This window comes from Acanthochromis polyacanthus, chromosome 5, assembly GCF_021347895.1.
Source record: "Acanthochromis polyacanthus isolate Apoly-LR-REF ecotype Palm Island chromosome 5, KAUST_Apoly_ChrSc, whole genome shotgun sequence".
NCBI lineage: Eukaryota > Metazoa > Chordata > Actinopteri > Pomacentridae > Acanthochromis > Acanthochromis polyacanthus.
The window spans coordinates 16,902,301-16,923,080 of NC_067117.1; the positions used below are offsets into that span (position 1 = coordinate 16,902,301).

The window sequence follows — 20,780 nt, forward strand, 5'->3', positions numbered from 1 at the left end:
CACATGTTAGAGGCTTTGAAGATAAATTCAGAGAGGCCAGACTGAGATGGTTCGGACATGTCCAGAGGAGAGAGAGTGAATATATTGGTAGAAGGATGCTGAGTTTCCCACTGCCAGGCAGGAGGCCTAGAGGAAGACCAAAGAGGAGGTTTATGGATGTGGTTAAAGAGGACATGAAGGTAGTTGGTGTGAGAGAAGAGGATGCAGCAGACAAGGTTAGATGGAGGCAATTGATTTGCTGTGGCGACTCCTGAAGGGAAAAGCCGAAAGGAAAAGAAGAAGAAATCTAAAATGTTAGTTTTTGATTTGACATAAGAGAAAAGGCCCTACTGTTCAAATATGAAGCAGTGGAATTCCTGTAAGTCCATACTATGTTTAATCAGTTCACATTTTAGTGATATTGTTGTACTCTTTTAACATGATTTGAGGTCTATTTAATGCTATGCTGACCTCTAGTGGGTGTGAGGATGAAGTGTAACAATGTTTGTATAGAGAGAATAATGAGTAGCTTCCGAAAAGTGATGGTGAGAGATGTTTTTGTTATGACCAATGAATGCATTATGTAAACTGTAGCATCATCCCAACTTTCTGCAGAATCTGTGCTGCCCGTAAACCACCCACACAGCAGAGGACAACTGTGTGGCGTTCATAAACACACATTAAACTCGTTACTTGCATATCTTAGGGGAAAAACATACCTCGGCGCGATTTTATGAAGCAAAAAATGCCACAAACAGTGAGAGATTGATTTATCTTCTAGCTGCTGTTTCATTTACGTAATTACGGGAGAAATTAATGACAGCAAAACAATAGGCGCAAAACAGAAGATTGGAGAACCATGAGAAGTATGATGTATTTACTAGAAATAATACCTCAGTTAGTGTTTGGGAATTTGTGTGTAAAAAACTTTGACAATTATGGTTTTTACCTTTAATCACATCAATTGATACCCATGCCCATTTAGCCCAAACCTCGCGTTACCATGGTAAATACTTAACTCGCACTTATTTCCGACAGCACCTGAAGGCAGCACCGCATTGCTTTACTTTCCTGAGCTCTCGGTTCAGCCTCTCCAACAAAAGTTGCGTTTGGCGACTTAAAACTTTACTTTATTGTTTGTGCTCTAGCTCAGTCCCTCGTTTGGACAACAGAGACGTAACTTTGAGACTTGGCGCTGCTCTTCTTTCGACTCTGTCGTCAATGTGAATAAACTTCCAGCTCAAATCTGGGAAGCTGCGAGCCAATGGAGCGCAGCTTGTATGGATGTAGATGAGGCACGATGCTAGCAAGCTAACTGGCTACTGAGGTAAGAGCAAAATTCAGAGGTTTTGGAGCTTTTTCTTACTTTTCTTTGCTCGACGTTGTTTATTTGGTGCAATGGAGCTTCTCTTTACAACAAGTAGTTGGAAAGAGAGCGTTAAAGAGTGTGGGAAAAGGCAGACTCTTAAGCTAGGTGGGAAACTTTCGGGAAACTTTTCAGAGCTGAGGCCCAGCAGCTTGATGCAGCTGACTGAGCGGCTGGATGATGTACGTTTATGCTTTTACCTATTTTTTTTTATTCTTGACGCTGTTAATTGAGCTCTCAAGATGGCCTTCACTTTTCTTAAACTCGTTTTTATCAGTTTCTTCTTTATTTAGATCTACCTAACTGACATTGCTGCAGTTGAAATCACAGGTATTTATTATGCTGGCAGGTAACTTCCATTAGAAAGTTTCCCAACGTTAACGTGGAGGTAAACCACTAAAACTGACATATTCTGAGTTTTTATACATCACTCTGTCTTTCAGTCGTTTATTTATGTATTTCTATGTAAAGTATGCGTTTTATGGACAGTTCCTGACTTTTTTTATGATGTTAATTGTCCGTAAAGGAGAAGAGAAGTTTGGTGATGCACCATTAACTTAGTAAAAAATCCCAAACCGCACAGAGAAGTTTTGATTTTGCAACTTCCTCTTTGAGCTGATAACAACTCTTAAAAGAAGACATGTCTGAAGGGTTAATGAAGTTACACTGGAAGACATCCTGGAAGCAAGAACTGCACAAAAAATGTATATTAAGTAGTTTTTCTGCAATATACATATATCGCAACGTGAAAAAATTAGAATATTTTTTTTAAGAAATGACTTGAGTATGTCTGTTTGGAAACAATTAATCATTCTAGGATGATTGAAGTGCATATGAACTTTAAAAAAAAATGTTTTTCTGGTCTTTCTCGTGTTGTGTTTAACTGGCAAAGACAGCCAAAATTAGCTTTGTTGTTTTTTGCTCTGACTTCATGTCTGACTTTTCTTTTCCATGCAGAGCTTCGTGGTCTTCATTTGAATAGTCAAATTATTTGTGGTTGCTCGTGTAGTGGCGAGTCGAGTACCTGGTTTTGAGAAACATCATTCTTTCTGTAGTAATAGAATTTCCATACTACTATTGTTGCATCATTTTTTGCAACTAAATCTTGCTTTTCAGTGTTTTTGTCCTGTTTCCAGCTCATTTCATGTCCACACATGGAGCCTGTATGTCAACAGACTTTGTGTCTTGTAAATAAAGTTAAAATTAAATTCTAAGAACCCTTAAATTAAATGTAAATTATGTTCTGTCAGACAAACCTCTCTTGCGGATTGATTATAGAAAATGAGAGTCATGCAAATTGTCTTACAAGTTGGAGCATGATGTGTTTGAGTTAATTAGCTTTCCTTCACATTACCCTCCCAGCAAAGTGATGATTGCACACATGGCACCGTCTTTATATGATATATTGTGCAGCCCTGCCGGAAACGAGGAATACTTGGCCTTTTGTTCTTTTTTCTCTCCATGTAATAGTTTTCTTCAGTGCTTTGGTCTCATTAGTTGGCTTGTGATTTCTGTGCATTGAAATATTCCCTCAGTCTACACATTCCTGAGCACTGACCTGAGGGCAAGAGGACAGAAGTGGCTTAACCCCTGCTACTTCACTGAGCTGCGGGTGGGGCAGTCATTACCAACTCTATGCAGCTCGGCGCTGTTTAAACCTGCATACCTTGGCCTTCAATCCTAGTGGAAATTGTGTATTTTCCAGAAGTGTCAGTGGTGCCAAGCTAAGCTTTGGAGAGTGAGTGTACAATGCAGAAAATATGCCTACGATACAACACGAGACACATCGTCAGGTCTGTAAACATCACACATGAGGTTCAATGAAGAGCTCAAACAGGCTGATACATCTGTGTGGAGTTGAGTACGACCAGATATTGTTGAACAATCTAGATTTAAAGCTGCTTACAGGGGTTTCTACACAGTATGAAAAAGTATGGAATTTGATTTCACTCCATTCCGAGTTTGGATACACTACTGTTTAAAAGTTTGGGGTCACTTAGAAATGTCCTTATTTTTGAAAGAAAAGCAATGTTTTTTTCAATGAAGATAACAGTAAATTAGTCAGACATGCAGTGTAGACATTGTTAGTGTGGTATATGACTATTCTAGCTGGAAATGGATGATTTTTAATGGAATATCTCCACAGGGGTACAGAGGAACATTTCCAGCAACCAGAACTCCTGTGTTCTAATGCTACATTGTGTTAGATAATGGTGTTGAAAGGCTAATTGATGATTAGAAAACCCTAGTGCAAATATGTTAGCACATGAATAAAGATGTGAGTTTTCATGGAAAACGTGAATTTGTCTGGTTGACCGCAAACTTGTGAACCGTAATGTAAGTGCACAAAAGACAGTATAAAAAAATGAATGTTTCCAGATTGTTGTAACTTTTCTGTTTCTAGAGCAAGCAGCCAGTGTTGTCTAATGTTTACCACTGTGTGAGATAATGCGGGCAGGAGTGAACTTGATGCTGTTAAAAGCATGGCACGACGACTGTGAGCAAATTAGTCTAAATATATTTGAATCACATGTACACGTAGCATCACAAATAACCAGATGCTAAGCTAGTCAGAACATTTGTTCTGATAACTTTATGGACTGTCTTTCTGTGTAAGGAAAATGTATCTTTACAGCTGCTTTATTGTTGTTTCCGTGGACACAGTGAATAAATCGAGTCACACAGACATTGTGAAAATTAAATTATCTAACTTTCTTCTGGCTCATTTTTAATTGTTGTTCATAAAGGAGACAAAAAATATGAGGGGAATAATATTATTTATTTATGATGTTAGGGCATGTCAATGCTAGTGTAGGTAGCACGCATTCTCTTTGGGCAGAGATGTTGTTCTTCCTTTAACTGTGTGTTTTTTGTGCCGTGTGTTTTCAGCTTGTTTGTGTTTGATGCTGTGTGGTTTGTATTAGATACAGTTCTTATTGAGCTTGAATCTTCCTGAGTCAAAATGTAGCATTTACTGTTTGTTGGCTGTACAGTTGGACTTTAAAACCATTTATCCATCTATTTGTACTCGGATGTCAAATAGGATCTGAAGAAAGAATTCTGGACATTTGAGTTGGGAAGAAATGTGGAATTTTGAAATGGAAAATGTGTAGGAACTCTGTACTTTACTGGAGCTGTAGATATAATGGTCTCCATCTGTTTAAATGGTGTGGATGTGTTTGAAGCTTGCTCACTCTCAGCCAGTCTAGTTCTTGGTCACAATTTAGAATAGGCCTTGATTTACATGGCGGTGCAGGAGCTTGTAATTCAGTAATCCACATCAAACACACTACTTCTGCACACTTGTACATATAGTATTTTTGTCACACCCTCATTATAGTCAATTAGAGCCTTCAGATAACATATAGCTTAAAGAGAGAGGTGGCAGGGAGCCCAGCAGTTCCAACACTTTCCTTGTTTGGCTTCTAAAAATTCAAGATTTGTAGCACTTTAGTGCAACTTAGTAGCACTTCTTTTGACACTCATTAATTTAAGCATCATAACAGCAAAATCTTTGAGCATCCGGTGGTAGGCAAGTTGTAAAATATTGAGGGGAAATGTGTGATCCCTGCTGGCTCTACACCGGCAGCAGTAGTCTAGCTGTGCACTTATAAAAGGACTCAGGAATATTTAAGGAATCTGTTTTGCCAGCTGCTGTGTTGCCTACACAAAGCCTGCTCTCTGTCTCTGGGGGACTCCTGGTTTATATAAACCACCCATGACATCCACCAACTGGCTACCATAACTCTGCACGGACGTCTGAGTTTTACAGCGGAACTGTGGGAAACTGTTTAGCTAATCTTTGCATCCAGCATGTTGAACTGATAGGGGAGAACTTTGATCTGACTAAAGTGTCACGCTATAATTCTATCTCTAATCAGATTTTAAAACGGTTCTACACATTTGTGTTCTCACAGCTCTCTCTTATTGTTTATGGAAGCTATTAACCGTAGTTTCCCACCATCAGAAGAGATCATTATTCATTCTTATGACTGTAATTCCTTTATATCTGATTTTAGATTATCTGCCTGTTTACATTGTGTGCCGCTGCTGAGCTTTTATTTATTAACTTTTCAGGCCGTGGTGAGTGAAAGGTGTTATCCTTTTCTTACAGGTACATTAAGGTTTCAGGTGATCAGGTGCACCTAAGTTAAAGTGTTGTAGTCGAATACAACAGTCCTACAATAAATCCTGCCTTCATGAAGCTTATTTCAGTTTTTATTTAGCCTACACCATTGATACACAGTAAATGGGGTTGACAAAATATTGGAAACTATGTCAGCAACAATCAAGCAATCAGTTGTTCACTATTAAATTGAACAGTTCTTTCTTTACTCCTCTGTGACAGTAAACTAAATATCTTCAGGTTATGAACAAATAAGACATTTCATGTATTTGGAAAACACTGACCAGCTTTTTTTAAAAACCATTTTCTGACATTCTATAAACTGAACAACACAGAAAATTAAGAAAATAATCAATAATGTAATCAACTATCAAAATATGCATTAGTTGCAGAAAAACCTGTCAGTAAAACATCGTATTACTGAGCAGCAAAACTGCATGCCTCAAAGTGGCCACACGTGACTGTTTTACATCTCATTACTTTTTATGATCTCAGTTACTTTGAACTTGTTGGTGAGTCACTTCATATCTCGCTTATCTGCTTGCAGTTTTTGTTTAACAAACCCAGAGTAATTCCTGTTTAATTTTACTGGATTGTCAAGTTATAAGGCTTTTATCTACAAGGCTGGAATGCGTGAAATGTGTCCGGTAGCGCTCACACTGTGAGAGTCTAAATGTAGAAGTTAGTGAACCAAAACTTAACAGGTTTTGCTGCTGTAGCTTCTGCTTTCCTGGTGCCATGTCATTTGAGATCTGATCTGAGCGTCTGGGAATTGCTGGACCTTTTTCTGAGTGTCTGAGCATCAACATTCCTGGAAAGCCAAAATGAATATTGAGATTCAGAATGAATGTGAGCCATGCAGTTAGAGAGCAGGTGCTGCCTGTGGGTCTGTAAATCATGTGGACTATCCCACCGCCATATGTTTCCCTCTGTTTTAGTGGAGGCAGGAACGGCATGCCGCAAAACAGCCTTAGTAGGAGATGGACACAGTGAGTTTTTAGGAGCTGCGTGAAAATCTAAGGTCGCCAAGTTTTAAGTTCATAAAATGTTACCAATTTTTGTCTCCTTTTAAACAACCAGGAGATGGCAGTATACGTGCATCATGCCAGATATTTGATCTTTGAACAGGCAGTGAGCAACACTTTAAACTGGTCATTGTGATCAAACAGTAGACTGTGAGAGAGTCATTTATAAGATCGTTAAAAACCAGTGAGCAAAGCGGAACGATTGATATCATAAAAGTAAGATAGTTTACAAGCTGGCCAACAAAACAAACTGAGCCCATTAAAAAAATACAGTTCGCAGTGAACAAGACTACTAACACTTGTTGATTATTGCAATAATCAAGATAAACTGACTTGGACTGCAGTTAGGAAGTGTTTGAGTTAAGTTCACATTACACAGTATCACAGTGAAAAAATGCCCATCACAAGTGTTCTGGTCAGAAGATGATGTCTTCAGCTTGCATGATTGGTTCAAAAAGACATTTCACAATAGCATAGTTAAATTATTATCACATAAAATAAAGAAAAGGACAAAAAATGCTTATTTATAAGCCTGAAACCAGAACATTTTGGAAATTTTCTCTAGGGATTGACCAAATATCAGCCTGACTAATAATTACATCTGATATTCAGCTTTTTTTCTAAATATCTGTGTTATCTCTTTGAGTCAAATTCTGCTAAAATTAATACCAATTTTTTTTTTAAAAATGTGTTAATTTGACCACTGTATCCAACCAACAATGCTGTCTGATTGGTTGAAGGTCAAGTGATAACCTGCTAAATAGATGATTAAAAAATTGTGTGTTAACTAAAGAAAGGTGAGTGTTGACACAAAGCTTTTCAGTTTTACTGCAAACATATGTAAGTTCCACATTTTAAATATTGGCCTCCTTGCTAACCATTAGTCGATGTTAGGATTGACTATGAAAAAACAGTGTTGCTAAATTTTTTCTAAATGTTTTTCAGCTAATCTGGTCATTGACTGCTTAAAAAATGTGTCTCAAGTCTTTACCATTTTTCTTTTTGTTCCAGCAGTAGTATTTCTGTAATTAGACGCTTGTTTCAGTCGAGCTGCTGTCACCCATCTGTTATTATCAGACTGATAAGAGAGGGAAGTGACGAACAATTTGTCAGCATGTTGGTCACTGCTGTTGACAAGATTTTAAACTCGGACAAGAGAACTGAGCTCTGTGATCCGGCCTCCAGCGTGAAGCCACTCCTCCACAGCAGAAGGCGCTTTCTTAGTGGGCGAGTCTCATTCCTGCTCAGATTCCACACAGCTCAGGTTTTGTGTACTTACACTCAAGTCAGGAGTTCTCAGGGAAGGTTTTCACTCTTTGGATTTTGACAGGTTTTTCCACCAGGTAAGTACATTTTTCAAATATTATCCAAGTAGCAGCATTTCATGTACTGTGTGTATGTTTTGAATGATCCTAGTACCCTCCAAGCGCAATCATTTTGATTTATGTGGAATATCTATCATTGTGATAATAGTGGAATTTTTAATACTTTATTGAAACTACATCAGTTTTGATATGACTGTTTTGCTGTCTCGTACTAAAGTACATTTGAGCATGTAATGGTATGATTAAAAAATGTGAAATTGTTGTGAAGTATGACACAAAAGAAATATTTCCACATGGATTAACTTTAGCTGACAAAACACCTCACTGCTCAGTACAGCTACCTTTTGTAATATTTTGTTTTGATGGCAAGATATTGAACAGCCACAGTGCAACAAGCTGCTGGAGTAGTTTCAGATGACTCCCTGTAAACCACAACTTCATCCAAGCGTGATGGAGGGATGAGGGCAGGACTTTAAGGGGGTTTCGCTGCTTTGAACACCTTGAAGTGGAGCGTGAGACATTAAAAACACGGTGACTCCAGCCTTTAACAAACCATCACCATCAACTGTGGGAACATTCGCTGGTTATGTTTTTTTATATTTTCAGACATTTTAAGGCTTTTTTAAAAAAATATTTTGTTTAGTTTCCTTTTTGATTTTTGACATCGTAGAATTGATCAGCAGTGTGATCCTCACACCACAGCTGCTTGTAATTTTATAGTCTGAGGACATATAGTATAAAAAAAACATACTGTGCTTAGATGGGAAGATGCTAACCAACTGATCATGTAGAAATCAGTGTCTGCATTTTTGTTTATTTTTTATAGCAAATGTCACAGATTGCAGATCGTGATAACATTTCTGCAAAGTTGACCCCTTTTAAACCACAACTTCATCATCCAAGCGTGATGGAGGGATGAGGGCAGGACTTTAAGGGGGTTTCAGTGCTTTGAACACCTTGAACTGACGAGTGACTTTCATTGTGGGTACAACCTATTTGGACTGTTGATTAAACAAGATAAGCTTTTTAAAGAACTCACCATCAACTCTGGGAACATTTGCTGGCTATTTTTTTAAAATATATTTTCAGTAATTTTAAGGCATTTTTTGAAATATTTTGCTTAGTTTCCTATTTGATTTTTGCTGTCATAGAATTGATCAGCAGTGTGATCCTCACACACTGCAGCTGTTTGTAACTGTATAGCATGAGGACATAAAGTATAAAAAGCATACTGTTGACCTAGTGATCAGCAATGTGGATATCGGTATCTGTATTTTTCTTTTTTTCTTTTTTTTTTGCAGTGGATGTCACAGATTGCAGATTGTAATAACTTTTCTGCAAAGCCCAGCCTGTGGTTAAGCTCACTATTCCTTTTAAATTTCTGTGTTGAAGGACTGTGTTGCTTTAGTGAGCTGTGCATCAGCTGCTTCGCCTTAATTCTGCAAACACTGCAAGCCAATTATCGATGATTAGGAGCTGTGAAGACTCCAGTCAGAATCATATGAACTTTATGGAGGATGTGTGTCATGTTTGTCATATTCATTATGAGAATGCAGCACATTTTGTCACTCTCTTCACCCCTCAGTCTCACCCAGTAGCTCTGCCATCTTCATAGTAGAAACAGCTCTTTTATGGTTGAAGTCATGACTTCACCTCGTACAGTTAGTTCCTCTAAACAGTTTCTGCTAGGAAGCGTTCTCACATTAGCTGAAGTGAACCTCCCGTGTGTGCTGGAATGCAACCATCGCTACATTCCTGTTCTCATCTGGTTAATAATCGACCAGACAAGCCTCACAGTTTTTATTTGACAACAGCTCATACGTCCGAGAGCCAGTTTTCACAAGGAGTGAGATAATGGCGCTCATGACATCAGAGACTAACAAATAGGCCGTCGCAGGAAACGCCTTAGACCTGCTATGATGTGTGCGTACTCATGCTGTGGCAGACTATGACTACACCTGTCTGTGAGGTCAAGGTGGCAAGTCACACCTGAATCACTGAGGCAACAGGTCACAAGATTAAGTAATGGGCAGCCTATGGAAAGCTTTTGTTAGTGCTGTTTGCCTTTAGATTTAGTTTTGACTACTCATTTATTGCTTTTCTGTGTAGGTTGATGTCTAGTTGCTTGTAATTGCATTTTAAATTAGGGTTTCCTTCCTGTGAGCTTTAACAGTGTGCTGTCTGAATTCATACTGCTTTGGTCGTATGAAGCTCCGTTGATTAAAACTAGCTTCATTAAATTACAGCAAAGTGCCGTGGAATAGCGTGTACCTCTTTGTTTTCTTTGATATGATTTGCCATTTTATCTTGGAGGTGTGTTTTTCCGAATTCCTTCTCACTGTTCTCGTTCAAATTTAACCAAAAGGGATCAGTTTTCATCATGTACGAAGACTTTCATTATTCTATACAAACAATTCAATCATTTGGCCACTAATTGGGAAAGAAAGTATCTCTGATTTCTGTAAAATTCAGGGGCCCTTAACGGATCATAAATTTATATAAAAATGCAGTACTGTGGCTTTAATGCCACTGCTTTTCTCTCTCTGTAGTCGCTGTGTCGTCTTGAGCAGTGTCCAACCTACCACACCATCTGATTGCTTACAGATAACAACTTATCAATACTCAAGGACAAATGTCAAAAACTTACCTTTTAATTAACTTTATACAGAATCAATATATAAAGGCATTTAAGCAAAGTTTTGTATTGAAGTTGCTGTTTTTCTGAATTTTAAAGTCAAAGTTTTTAAATTTTACTGCAAATGCGTATTTGCTTCAAATCTGATTTATTAATCTCTTAATCGGTGCCGGAGAAAACAATATCTGTCTCCCAGGAATTGCTCCTAACCCTAAAATCTTACTTTACAGGACATGTTGTGACTCTACATTCACCTGAAGAACAGCAACAAGAATTTGATCCACTGACATGGAAGGCAATGGAGAGATCAGCGACACTGACAGCGGCATCATCCTTCATTCAGGTAAAACACTTTCAGAGTCTCTCCATAAAGTGCACATATATATATATCGTCGCACAATTAATGCAACACATGAAAGAATTGGACAGCCTCTCTAAATCACTTTAAGAATTAAAACTTTTCCAAAGTCTGAACAATTGCTTATTAAAATGTTCTGTTAAATCTTTGCTAGAGGCCCAAATCAACATAATAATCAACTTTAAGGCTTAACACACACACAGCTGTATACAGGTAAACTTTTCACACCACCTGCTTTGACAACCTCTAGAAGAAGACACATTTGAAACACCTCACAGCTCTTATTTTGCCGTATTTGTGTTCATCGGGTGACCACTCATCATTGTAGAAAAAACAAATGGCAGACGGTCAACAGCAATCACTCACAGTACCACGTACACCACCAATCATAATATTGTGCCTTATTGACTCATTATCTGTCATGTAATACAGCTGTTACTTGTTTGTCTATTTAATCAACATCTGTACTATTTCATATACTTTTCAGTTTCAAATTTTCAAATTTTATGGTTTTCACACTTGACTTGAGGCATTCACAAATTTAGTTTTTCCAGATCCCATATGTGAACAATACCATAGAGTTAACAGTAAACATCATCCATGTTGTTTTTTAGGCCCTGCACTGATTTATTCCGGTCTTTCTGACATTCCTTGCGCTCTAATTGAGCCACGTGAAGTCTGCTCTATACAATGAAAAAGTGTCAGTCGGCAAAGAATAGGGGGTTTGTGACTGTAGGAAGAGGAATTCTTTGGCCTATTGTGGTGCTGTCACACGTCTTTCCTGTCGCACATCAGATGTTTGTCAGTACCTGCAGGGATTCTGTTAATAATCTCTGAAGGTATGTGGCGCTCAATGCATTTAGCCTGATGCCACTCCCACTGCTCCGAGACTAATCTGAATGTCATCAGTCACCAAGGCTACCGACGGCACCGGTCCAACACTAACATTGTTTATCGCAACCAAGATCCCGACACTGATTTTGCAGTTTCAGTGTAACTAGTGAAAACAAAGATAACAACAAATGGTACATTGTGTTGTCTGCTTCCTGACCCACAGAGTTAAACTAATAATATTTACAAGGCAACAGAAAACAGTGCAGAAATGGAGATAAAAATAACATGGAAGCAAATTAATAAAATGATTTGGATTTTTTAAGTGGTATAAATGTATGTATATTACAGCAAATAATTCGTAAGCAGTCTTGGTGTTCTTTTTCTGTTGTTTAATTGATTGTCTTGGTTGTTGCTGTGGGTGTGTTTCAAGGTTACGTATTTGTTCACACTCATAATGCACACATGCACACTAAGTTGCTGCTGTAATGCAGTGTTCAGCGGCATGATGCCAATAAAAAACTGAACATGTTAAGCCTTACAAAAGTAGATTTGGTGCAGGGCTCCTGTTTTGGATTGAATGATATTCAGGCAGTAAACTGCTAGCTCTGTCTATGTGCTGGGTTTACATGCTTTTGTGTTGAAAAGTTTGATTACAGAAGCTTAAGCATTCAAATGCATCACTCTGTGTTTCTAGATTTGATGCATTAATGGATATGATTAAGTATCAGAATGTGAATCTGAATATCAAGTAAAATATTAATGAGATTTAGTTTTTATAGTTTTTGATTCCAGCGTCTAAATCCATTGACTTTGGGTTTGTTCATCGGTGTAAAATAAACAATTTTACAGCTCCAGAAACCAGCGATATTCTCCTGTCAGTTAATGGATGGTCATTAACTGAAGTCCAACTGGTTCTACTGATCTTTATATGATCCTTTTTGGATTTGAATCAAGCATATTTTCTTTTGGTTTTGCTTTGAGTTCTATCTCCTCTTAGTATTTACATAGTTAAAGTGTTGACAGGTAATTGGCGGTCACAGTTAAGTCTCATGATCTCATATGAGCCAATTTGCTTCTTTTGTGTTGCATGACGCAGGCTCCGACAGCCCAACAACACACACGAAGGATGTGACCACACACACACGGGCCATGAAAGTTAAACATCAAGATCTCCGAGACCGCCTGGAGATCTGCATACTGGAGCTGAAGAAACTCTGCATCCGAGAAGCTGTAAGTAATCTGCAGATCAACAACAGATCAACACTTAAACCTAATGAGGCCGCATTGGAAAATTACACTGCAAACATGCCACAGAACAAATGAGTCACATAGTTATGATGTTTGAAGTCTTTCTAAAGGTTTTAGTAGACCTAGACAAAGTAAAACTGATGACCGTTGTTTTCTAATTAGGTTAGCTGGTACGCTGTGTACTTACCATAAAGCTGATGATTCAGCAGCTTTTTTTTATATAAAGGATTAAATTTGGTGGGGTAGTTTTGTGCTGGATTTTGATTACTCATTTTTCTGCAAGTTAACAAAGTAACCTGTCAGAGGGACATTTCATGCATGTTTGCCGACATCCTCACTAATGTGGAAGACAGAGAAAAGACTGTCCACAGGCCAATCGAGTTGGCAAATAAATGCCAGATCACAGGACAATCACAGGGTGCAGTTTTTAAGCACTCTGTTTTCAAACCACGTCAAGAAAAGACTGGAGATTAGAGCCTCTTGAGCTCTTGGCTATTTTTTTTTAAACTTTACATCTACAAAAAACGTCCCGGCAACTGTATGGCCAAAACAAACAACCTCAGGCTTTGGGTAAGACTCACTCATGAGGATGTGGAATCTCCTTATCACCAGACCACAGTGTCATTTGAAAAACTTCAGCATTTTTACCTCCTCTTCATCAGAACTCTAAATTTAGTGAAATAATCAGCAGCAGTGAGTCAGTGACACTGATGTTGTTGAACTGTCTCAGCTGCAGCAGAAATGAAACCCAACAAATGCTACATCCAGCTTAGTCACGGCTCTACCAGGCAGCTTCTTCAGTGAATGTGCCACACTTAGTAACGTTTTTCTGACAGATAGAGCCTGGTTCTAGGACCTTCAGGATGGAAGAAGCTAAAAAAATGCCACTTTAAAGAGGTCAAAATGGTGACAGCGTGTGAATATTGGACAAAGAAAAGAAACCCAGTGATGCTTTACAAATCTGTCTCCATTATCTTCAACTTGGCCTTGATGTCACAGTCAACCGTCAAAAAGAAAGGAAACAAAGGACGTTTTAATCTATTCACCTGTCCTGTCACCGTGCTTGACCCTTCAGGTTTATTGTTCAGTGAAATTTGACCAGCCAGTGTGGCTGCAGTGAGATTTTCCTGAAGGTATAATAGCTTCTGGAAAACTATCCTGGTGTTTCAGTTGGTTAAATGTTCCCATACCAGCCTGAGTTTGAATCCAGCATGAGAGTTTTGTCCTGTGTCGTCCCTGCAAGTCTTTTCTGCCTCTCCTTTTCTGTCTCTGCACTGAGTATTATCTCATGAGGGCTAAGAATTTCCTCATACAGCTATTTCAAAACTGGACACATATGCAGATTGAGGCATGTTGCTGCCATGCATGGGTGCTCCAGGGTAAAATCCCAGGACCGATCATTCTTTCCTGTTGACACTCGGGCTGGGCACTCCTGTTGGGACATGCTTAGGTGAGCTAGTGGGAGTCATGATACCCCTCCCTTCTCTCAATGACAAAGAATAACAAAGCTCATTGGCCGCATTCAACGTTTTTTTTTTTTCTGCCTGTAAAGGTGGATGTCTCAGAGTGACTCAAGGTGAGGGAGTTTTTTTTTTTTTTGTTTGTTTTTTTTTTGGACTGTTTCCTAATAACATCAGTGGGAGTGCGTTCTCATGCTCAGGTTTGATTCGGATGCAGATACTGGAAGAGTGAAACTTAAAGAATGTGTCGTGAAAGGAAATCTCTGCAGAATTGTGCAACCAAATCTCTTGACTTGTATGTCTGAACATGCAGCAGAGCAGAAGTAGATACTTTCCATCATATTGAAACTTCCATAGAAATGGCTGAATGAACTCTATGGAGAATTACACAGAATCTAAACTGAAAGGACTTACTGATGTTGATTCAGGACAAGTCTTTATTTTGATTAACTATTTAATCAAGCCTTTCTGTACTCAATAAAATAAGCTTTTAGCCATATTTAGGTATTGCTTTGTGGACAGTTGGATTTAAACTGTATTCATGTGTTGTAGGAGCTGACAGGCCGGCTGTCAGAAGATTACCCTCTACTGCCAGGAGAAAAGCCTCCACAGATCCACAGACGTATTGGAGCTGCGTTTAAACTGGACGAGCAAAATATCCCTCAAGGAGCAGAGGTATAAGCAACATTTAGATACTAAAAGATAGAAGGATGTCCTTTTTTAAAAAATGCATAAACCTCAAGGATATACTTTGCTTTAGCTTCACACTGGTGTCTTCCTCTGCCAAAACCTTTACAGGACTCAGAACTGAGCTTAGTCGATGCAGAATTAGCACTTCAGATGAAGATATATGAAGCTGCACGCAAGCTCTGCGAAGAGGAGCACCTGAGTAAGGCTGTGAGAAGGAGCCGTTTACAGCAGTGCAAAAGAGAGGAGAAGAAACTCAAACAGCTCCAAGAGACGTCCTTCCAGCTAAGACTGGAGCATGGTAGATCATCGCCACTCCCTGCTTTTAATATTACACAACAAGGTGAGACACCCGGCCTGGACACAAAGACATCAGCTGTCTTTTATGGTTCTTGAGTTGGGAATGGTTTCATTTTCAATTCATAAGTTAAAATACCTTAATTAAATACTCCTTTGCTCATAAATGTCTCTTTTGTTTTTCAGATCTTGGCACATCAGATGACAGCTCTCTGTCCGACTCTGTTGTGCAAGATGAAGGTATGACTTAACTTCTCCTGTTTTTTTTGGTCTTCTGTTGGTGAGAGTAAGCACAACACTAACCTTTTGTGGTTTAAAAGCTTAACAGTGTTTGTCACATGACCACTTATACATAACACGTAAAAATACGACATAGTCCGGTAAGTATCTTGAATAAAGAAGTTCTCATGGGTTCTTTCTCTTAAAAAAGTTGCTCCCTAAAAAGGAGAGAAGTTGTGGTGAAGATTTGTGTTTCAGCACTAAAGCCTTTACCACTCACAACATAATTTCTGTGTTTTTCCAGAAGTCACAAGCCAGTCGTCTCAGCCATCCTCAGGACTCCCTTATCCAGTAGAAGCAGATCCTCCCCAACCTCCCCCTGCATCCTCACACTCCTCTGTAGACGGCTCCTACATGTCTCCGTCTGTGGCTAAGCAATCCCTGCAGCTGAACCTGCCTCAGTCTCCCCTCGCCAGCCTTGACTCCAAATTGAGTTCAGACTCGAGTCCTCTGTACGACCTCCCTCCCATCCAGCACTCCCCGTGGACAGAGTCTAGTCTTGACCAACCGTACCAGAAGAGCAAGAAGTCGCGCTCCTCCAGTAAGACGAGGTAACGCTGATCAGCCATCATGACTCCTTTCCTGTTCATCAAGTTTTTAGCATTAGCTGAACAAACTATTCTTTGTGATATTATGTAAGAGAAATTAATTACAACTGTGAGAATGTTATTATATGCAGTGAATATGTCAACACTGTAAAAAAAAAAAGATCTTTTAGGTCAAAATAAATTTTCCTCATCTACTCTGACGATTAAATTTCCAATAGAAAGCTTGTCTTTATGACTGTCTCTAGTGCTCTGAGTTAGAGTACAGGTTTTGTGATGCTCAAAAATGTGCAACACTGCCATCTACTTCTGCAGTGCTGCTATGACAGTCGACTGGTAGAGCCAACACAGAACAATAAATCTTTGTCAGTTATAAAGAGACCTTGGCACAGAATTGTAATTCACTGTCCGATAGGCTCCCACCTCTGAAAACCTTCAGCCTCAGATAATGTGGATTTTTCTTGGTCGGTGTAATGGATTATAGTGCTGCACACATTTACCAGAGTCTCTAATGGCGTCAGCCACAGTGTTTAAGCGCTGTATCATCAATAATTCTTTGAGATATGTTAAAACCCTAAGCATCAAGATGTAAATTTATCACAGACACAGTCAGACAAATACAATATGCAGGGACCTTTTATATGATAGTAAATTCCTTGAAGTCATGTGCATGTTTTCAAGATTTTTCTTTAGTTTTGATGTCTGCTGTCGTGAATAAAGCTTTTTAAAACTTTCTTACGATATAGATAAACATGGAAAAATACAGGAAACAGCTTCCACCTTATACCAATACACATAGAACTCATGTCATATGTTCATAACATTTATATTCTGTCATTTTGTGTGCTCAGTAGTCCTGCCAAAACCGAACTGCTGCCACCGTTGGAGACTTGCTTAGCACAAGCTGGTCTGCCGGTCCAACTCTCCCATCTGAGGCTGAGCCGAACACAGTCAAACAGCACTCCCTCCACACCAGAGATGCGTGTGCACCGACAGCTTTCCCTCAGGTAGCTGCACCTCATACACACTTGCAGAACTGCACGCATGCATGTGTGGTACATAAAACCAAATACAAATGACAGATACATTTTAACTGTGCACATATGCATATGGATATATTTGCAGTTTCTATGCAGAGTAACCTTGTTTATTTACTTGCTATATATAATTGTTGTGTTTTGCACAGACTGTCCAGTGAATCTTCATTTGACAAGGATCGCGGTCGCGCCAGGGGTCCAAGGAGGAGACTGACGGAGTACGCAATAACTTTACCACAGACTCCTTTACCTCCAATGAACCTGGGACACCATGCCAACTCTGAGGATAGCAACTCTGAACACTCGTTTACATCCTACAATAGCTCTCCATGTCAGGAGTCGCCTGGTGATTTGCCCAAATATCAATGTGCATTCCCAACATCGAGCCCAGTTGCCGGTTATGGACCTCCAGCTTTCTCACCCTCTGGTTTTTACCACAACCCTAGACACATGTCCAGCCCCAATATTCAGAACACGTATTACAACAAAGAGATGGTCTACCCAGCTGATAGGGACATGTCTCCAAGCTATTACCCCCAGCAAGCTCCTTGTTCCCCAAACAGATATGAATATTGGTATAAAGACGCTGCCGTACCCCACCAGAGATCACAGAGGCCTTTACCTCCTGAGGTCAGACTCACACCTCCAGCACAATGGGACCATCCACAGTACCGCTCGAACTGCCTCCCACGACAAGTAGTGAATGAACAGCTGAAGTCGTGGCACCGGCGCAGTCAGCTCAAAGCCCCCAGGTCTCGTTCTCTGGACAGACAGGGAGCAGTCAGAATGAAAAACACGTCGGCTCGAGAGTCACCGTGCTACCCGAATCAGAAGTACCATGACCAGGTAAACAGACAAAACTGTCTGATTTGACACTCTAACCAACAGTAAAGGAATGACAGTACAATTACTGATGGCTGAATACCATTTAGTTGTTTCAGGTTCTTGCTATGCTGGCTCACTGCCATTAATTAAAGGGACACTACACCTAATGAACTTTGAACAGTGATGTAGATTATTTTTCTAGTTTCTTTGATTCATGTAGAAGCATCATTCCCCCTTGTCTGTCTGTTTTTAAATGCAGGCAGAGTTTTTGTAATTGGTGGAAAAATGCTTAATTTCCTCATGAAACTGAGCAGCTGTTGGTCTAAAGCTTGACTGAGACTGCTGCACTGAATCTGCCTGTGGCTGATGCCGCTGTGAGCATTTATCCTACGCTTTATGCCTGTGTCACTCTTTTGCAGTAGCAACTGAAACGGAGCAGATAATGTCAGAGCTAGCAAATGTTAAATAGCAGTTACTTTTACTGAAATTAAGACATCAGAACAGATGGAGTCTAAACTTGGATTGGTAGAGCCATAAAAATGAGCAGAATACTGGTTATTGCATTTGCATTATGAGCAAGCCAGATACAATTACGACTTATGACATGTTTTGATTTGTCTCACAGAACGATTATTGCATAAATCAATATAATAAGTAGACCTAAACAACCAATCTCAGCTGTAGTTATGGCGTGGATTCCACACAGACATTTGTTTAGCTGTGACCGTAAAAACCAAGCTGCACCCACATTTGCATATTACTAAATCAACTGTAAGCTATTGTATGTCATCACACTTTAATTGTGGCTTTGAAATAATTATTGTTTTTTCCTCTTGTTGACTTCCAGCTTATTCAAAGAGCAGCAGAGGACGTTCAAGGGCGCTGGGTTGTAGATGACGGCACTCACTATATCAGCCAAGTGTGAAAAGAAGAAGCTGGGATGAAACTGAACCTCCAATTTTCTTGTTCAACCAAAGTGAAGCGGACAGAAAATTGAGTTAGATTAACTCTGTATGCCAGAAAGGAATTGCCTTTGTTCATGATGGTTGTCATCATCCTGTTTACCTGCCTGACTGCGTTCAAGCAAACAGAGTGAGGATGAAAAATGTGGAGCATCGTAGTACAACACAAACAACGGCCTCCAGTTTAACGCAAAGTCACAGACATCCTCAGCAAAGTTATTTTTGTCCACTCTATATGCTGTTTTGTACTAATAGATATAATTAAGCAGTAAACATTGAATTGAATGCTTATGAAATATTAGAAATGGGAAGAGGGATGAATTCAGGGGTGTTTTCATATGTGAAGACATCACATACGACATACCAGTGTGTTGTGGTTAAAGATAACAGGAGCTCCTGCACAGAAATCTGCCACTAAAATTGCTCATTGTAGTTAGAAAATTAGAAATGTGAACGTTCCATAAATGTCGTATCTCATGTAAAGTTGTTAAAAGTATTCTTAGATGAATTATGATTGTCTGGTATATTGCTTTTGGTATGTAACTTTATCAGACAATATAGTGCTGCAATAGATGTGATAATCTGTAACTGAAAACACTGCCGATGGACTCACAACAGAGAAGTTTGCTTTTTGCAAATTGAAGGAAATGAATCCACTGTATAATAATGTATATTAGCAAAACATCCTTATGAGCACATTCTGTTAATAATGTTGACTTGATTGAATCGCCACATTCATGAACTTGAGCTGCTTAAATCTCCAGGTTTGTCCTCTTTACCACGTACTTCTGGAGGCAAATCTGTCTTGTTTTTGTACTTAAATGCGTCTGTGACTGTGTTTGTTAACTTGAATTACTAATCGACTTAATCAGCAAGTTGGAACTAGATGTTAACGTACTCACATGGCATACAAAGTAGCAGATTAAGCGGAGTCTTGATGCTTGGCAGCTATAAGCAGGTCAAACTGAAATTCTAATGTTTTCAGCTTTAACTGTATCTTTTCCTGTGTCTGTGTTGGTGCAGTTTTTGAGACGGCAGATCACTAGACACTAAACTCTGGTTGGCACCCGTCACAATCTGAGTGTATTTAAAAACACTACCCATATGTGATTGACGAGCAGAGGCCCACCTCTCAACTAGATCATTTGAGAACGAGAGTCAATCACTGCAAATTCAGCTACAGCTACACACTGCTCAGTGTCTCCCAGTGATCTATTTATGTATTAATTTATTGTGATTTGCACCATTTGGACCTATGGAACGTCAGACTTGAAATAAAAGACGACATGGACCAGAGTTTGCGGAAAAAAAAATACAGTGTCTAGTTATGTATGTATGTTTAAAAAAGAAAGAAAAACAGACCACAATCATGTTACCCTTTGTGCCTCTTTTGTTACTGTCTTTTTTTATTATAATTATTTATCGGGTACATTAGTTTAGTGGACCTAATGTGTTATTTTGCTGTTGAGAAAGATAATCTGTGAAAATGTTTTCCCTGTGGAAGTGAATAAAGAGTATCGTTTGGATATTGTGGAGTTTTATTCTCATGCGTCATACGCTGCTTTTTCCAGTTTCAAAACTCTTGTGTAGGCTTGTCTCATTGAGATATTTTGACATTTTTTGACAAACACAGATGTAAATAATCCAAAAAATGATGGTTAAATTTTTTTTTCCCCGCCCTGGGTGCTGGCTGGTTACGCTGTTGAGTCTTACTGGGACACACAGTTCATGAATTATTTATTGGCACCACTAGTGCTTCTAGGACAAGGCATTATACAGTATTTGCAGTGAA

At 39.1% G+C, this 20,780-nt stretch overlaps 1 protein-coding gene across 3 annotated transcripts; it reads left to right on the top strand.

The window, feature by feature from the left end:
* The first annotated feature begins 1,026 nt into the window (after positions 1-1,026).
* Positions 1,027-20,514, top strand: inavab (innate immunity activator b). 3 transcript variants are annotated; one of them, XM_022197436.2, is made up of 10 exons: positions 1,027-1,306; positions 10,687-10,799; positions 12,745-12,878; positions 14,909-15,031; positions 15,155-15,386; positions 15,527-15,580; positions 15,864-16,170; positions 17,016-17,171; positions 17,351-18,047; positions 18,874-20,514. In XM_022197436.2, the coding sequence occupies exons 2-10, from the start codon at positions 10,745-10,747 to the stop codon at positions 18,949-18,951; spliced, it is 1,836 nt and encodes a 611-aa protein (XP_022053128.2). In that variant the 5' UTR covers positions 1,027-1,306; positions 10,687-10,744; the 3' UTR covers positions 18,952-20,514. The 3 variants fall into 3 exon arrangements, with proteins under 3 accessions (XP_022053128.2, XP_051804703.1, XP_022053127.2); XM_051948743.1 differs by having other exon boundaries at positions 17,019-17,171; XM_022197435.2 differs by lacking the exon at positions 1,027-1,306 and adding an exon at positions 7,667-7,839.
* The last annotated feature ends 266 nt before the right edge of the window (positions 20,515-20,780 follow it).